This window comes from Temnothorax curvispinosus, unplaced genomic scaffold (genome assembly GCF_003070985.1).
Source record: "Temnothorax curvispinosus isolate PA1 unplaced genomic scaffold, ASM307098v1 QBEX01008736.1, whole genome shotgun sequence".
In the NCBI taxonomy this organism is placed as follows: domain Eukaryota; kingdom Metazoa; phylum Arthropoda; class Insecta; order Hymenoptera; family Formicidae; genus Temnothorax; species Temnothorax curvispinosus.
Window position 1 is genome coordinate 1 of NW_020218516.1, and position 2,537 is coordinate 2,537.

Here is a 2,537-nt window from a genome sequence, read left to right on the forward strand (position 1 = left end):
TTCTTTACATTACTTATATTTCGTCACAACATATACTTTCAACATCCTCCTAAACGCTTTTATAGTTGTACATGATTTTAGTTCTGCCGGTAGTTCGTTGTATATTTTAACTCCTTCGTAATATAAACTTTTTTCGGCACTTCTCGTCCTGCGATACTGAATTCTGATATTTTCAGCTTGCCTTGTTTGTCTCCCACTTATACTACCTACTATTTCTATTTTATTTGTCTGACTAGGCAATATACCTAAAACTATCTTGAATATAAAGGTGCATACATTATACACCACTCTCTGATTTATTGACATAAACTTCAAAGCTTGTAGCATCTGCTCAATCCTGGTGCGGCGGTCGCACTGGAGTATCACTCGCATGGCCCGATTCTGTGCCACTTGAAGCTTGCCCAGTTGTGTTGCACCCATACCGACTAATATTGTGGAACAATAATCAAAGAGTGGTGCAATGATTGATTTGTAAACCGTACATCTGGCATACACTGACAGGTCGTTACCTATTCTATTTAGGAAACTAATTCTTTTCCCTATTTTCTTAAGTATATAATCACAATGCTCTTCCCACCGCAGCCTGCTATCAATAATTACACCTAGATATTTTATACACTCTACACGTTCTATCACAGTACCGTCCAGACATCTTAGTACAATGTTTGCCCTTAACTCTTTTCTTATGCTTCTAACAATCATGTATTTGGTTTTATCTACATTCAATTTTAGTGAGTTCAATCTTACCCACTCTTCGACAGCACCAAACACCTCATTCATGTTGCACTCAAGCTCCTCACAACTTTCACCCTCCACATATACTGTCGTATCATCTGCATATATCTTTTTTCTACCCTTTGAACATATTTTAACTAAGTCATTCATATGTACAATAAATAACAAAGCGCTCAGGACTGACCCTTGTGGTACTCCGTCTAATATGTCAATTATGTTAGAAAAATTATCACCTAACTTTACCTGTTGCTTTCTTTTACATAAATATGATCTAATCCAGTCTAACGCAGCTCCTCTTATTCCATAAATATATAATTTTTCTAATAATTTTTCTCTATTCACCGTCTCGAAAGCTCTTTTAAAGTCTAAAAAAATCACTCCAACCATTTTTCCTTCCTCAATTATCATTTTCCAATCTTCGATTATATCTTGTATTGCTGTCTCGCATGAATGGTGTTTCCTAAAACCTGATTGATGTTCAGTTAATATATTATTCTTTTCTAGAAACGCCTCTAACTGATTTTTTACAACTAATTCTAGAACCTTCTTGTAGATTGGAAGCATATTTATCGGTCTATATTCACTCGCTTTCTTTGGATTCTTTACTTTTGGTATTGGGACTATAGTGGATGTTTTCCAGCTGTCTGGGCATATTCCCGTACGAAGTGAATCATTTATCACTTCAGCAAACTCGTCCTTTATTACTAGCGCCATTTTTAATATACTACTCGATATCCCTTCCTCTGTTCCCTTTTTTTGTGGGAGACCATTAACAATTCGTTCCAGATCGCCTACTGTGATTGGTTCGAAAGAGTCCATAGTCTCCTTACATTCAAATACAAAATTCGTTTTACTATCTGTCACTACTAACCCCTTGCTATCAATAGATTTTACAATGTTACCTATGCTCTTAACATAATATTCGTTAAACTTATCCGTTGTATCACAGTCCTTCACATCATCAAGTATTTCAAAATCTATGCTATCATAACATTCTCTGTCCTCTGCGCCCCCTTGCTCCCCATTGATTACCTCTTTCAACGTTTTCCACATCTTTGTAGGTTCTCCCTTATTAAGATCTATCGCATTCTCAAAGTACTCTTTCTTTTTCGACCTAATAAGTTTCACTACTATATTTCTTTCATTTCTATAGTATTTCCAGTCCTGGTCTAAACCTGTTCTCAATGCTCTACTGTAGGCTATATCTCTTCTATCTGCTGCTATTCTGATTTCGTCTGAAAACCATTTCTTTCCCTCCCAGACTTTTGGTATCTTAAATTTTTTCTTTGGCGCCAGAATGTCCAGTACATTTACTAATTTATTAACGAAATTTTTAGCCTTTATATTAATATCTAAATGTTGATTTATCTCGACTTTTTCCTTCAAAATTCTAAGAAATTCATCTACATCAAAATTGCTAAAGTCTCTACCTATAAATTCTTTATATTTGTTTCTTTTCCCTTTTGTATTAAAATCTATTTTTAACCAAGCATGGTCCATGGTAATTTTAGGTTTTTCGCAGACCTGTGTCTTTAATATCTTGTTCGAAAATATTAAGTCTATAATTGTTTGACTATCTTTCGTGGACCTTGTCGGACTATCCACATATTGCTTCATCCCTAAGTTTTGCATTGCTGTTAATAGTTTCCTCGTGTAGAACGATTCTACGCTTACATCTATATTAAAATCCCCGATTATTATACAATCACCTTTTATTGTCATGCTTTCTACTACGTCTTCTAAGAATCGAATGAAGTCACCATCAGATGCACTAGGTGAGTGATACACCACTGCTATCACCC

At 35.2% G+C, this 2,537-nt stretch overlaps 1 protein-coding gene across 1 annotated transcript in view; it reads right to left on the reverse strand.

The window, feature by feature from the left end:
- Positions 1-747: 747 nt before the first annotated feature.
- The window catches only part of LOC112458149, a gene marked incomplete at its 3' end in the record, with an annotated part of 3,813 nt that continues 2,023 nt past the window's right edge, over positions 748-2,537 (reverse strand). The window contains exons 2-3 of the mRNA XM_025021592.1: positions 1,078-2,048; positions 748-855 (exon numbers count right to left, since the gene is read on the reverse strand). Of these exons, the coding sequence (XP_024877360.1) occupies positions 748-855; positions 1,078-2,048 (1,079 nt within the window). The remainder of the gene's footprint in view (positions 856-1,077; positions 2,049-2,537) is intronic.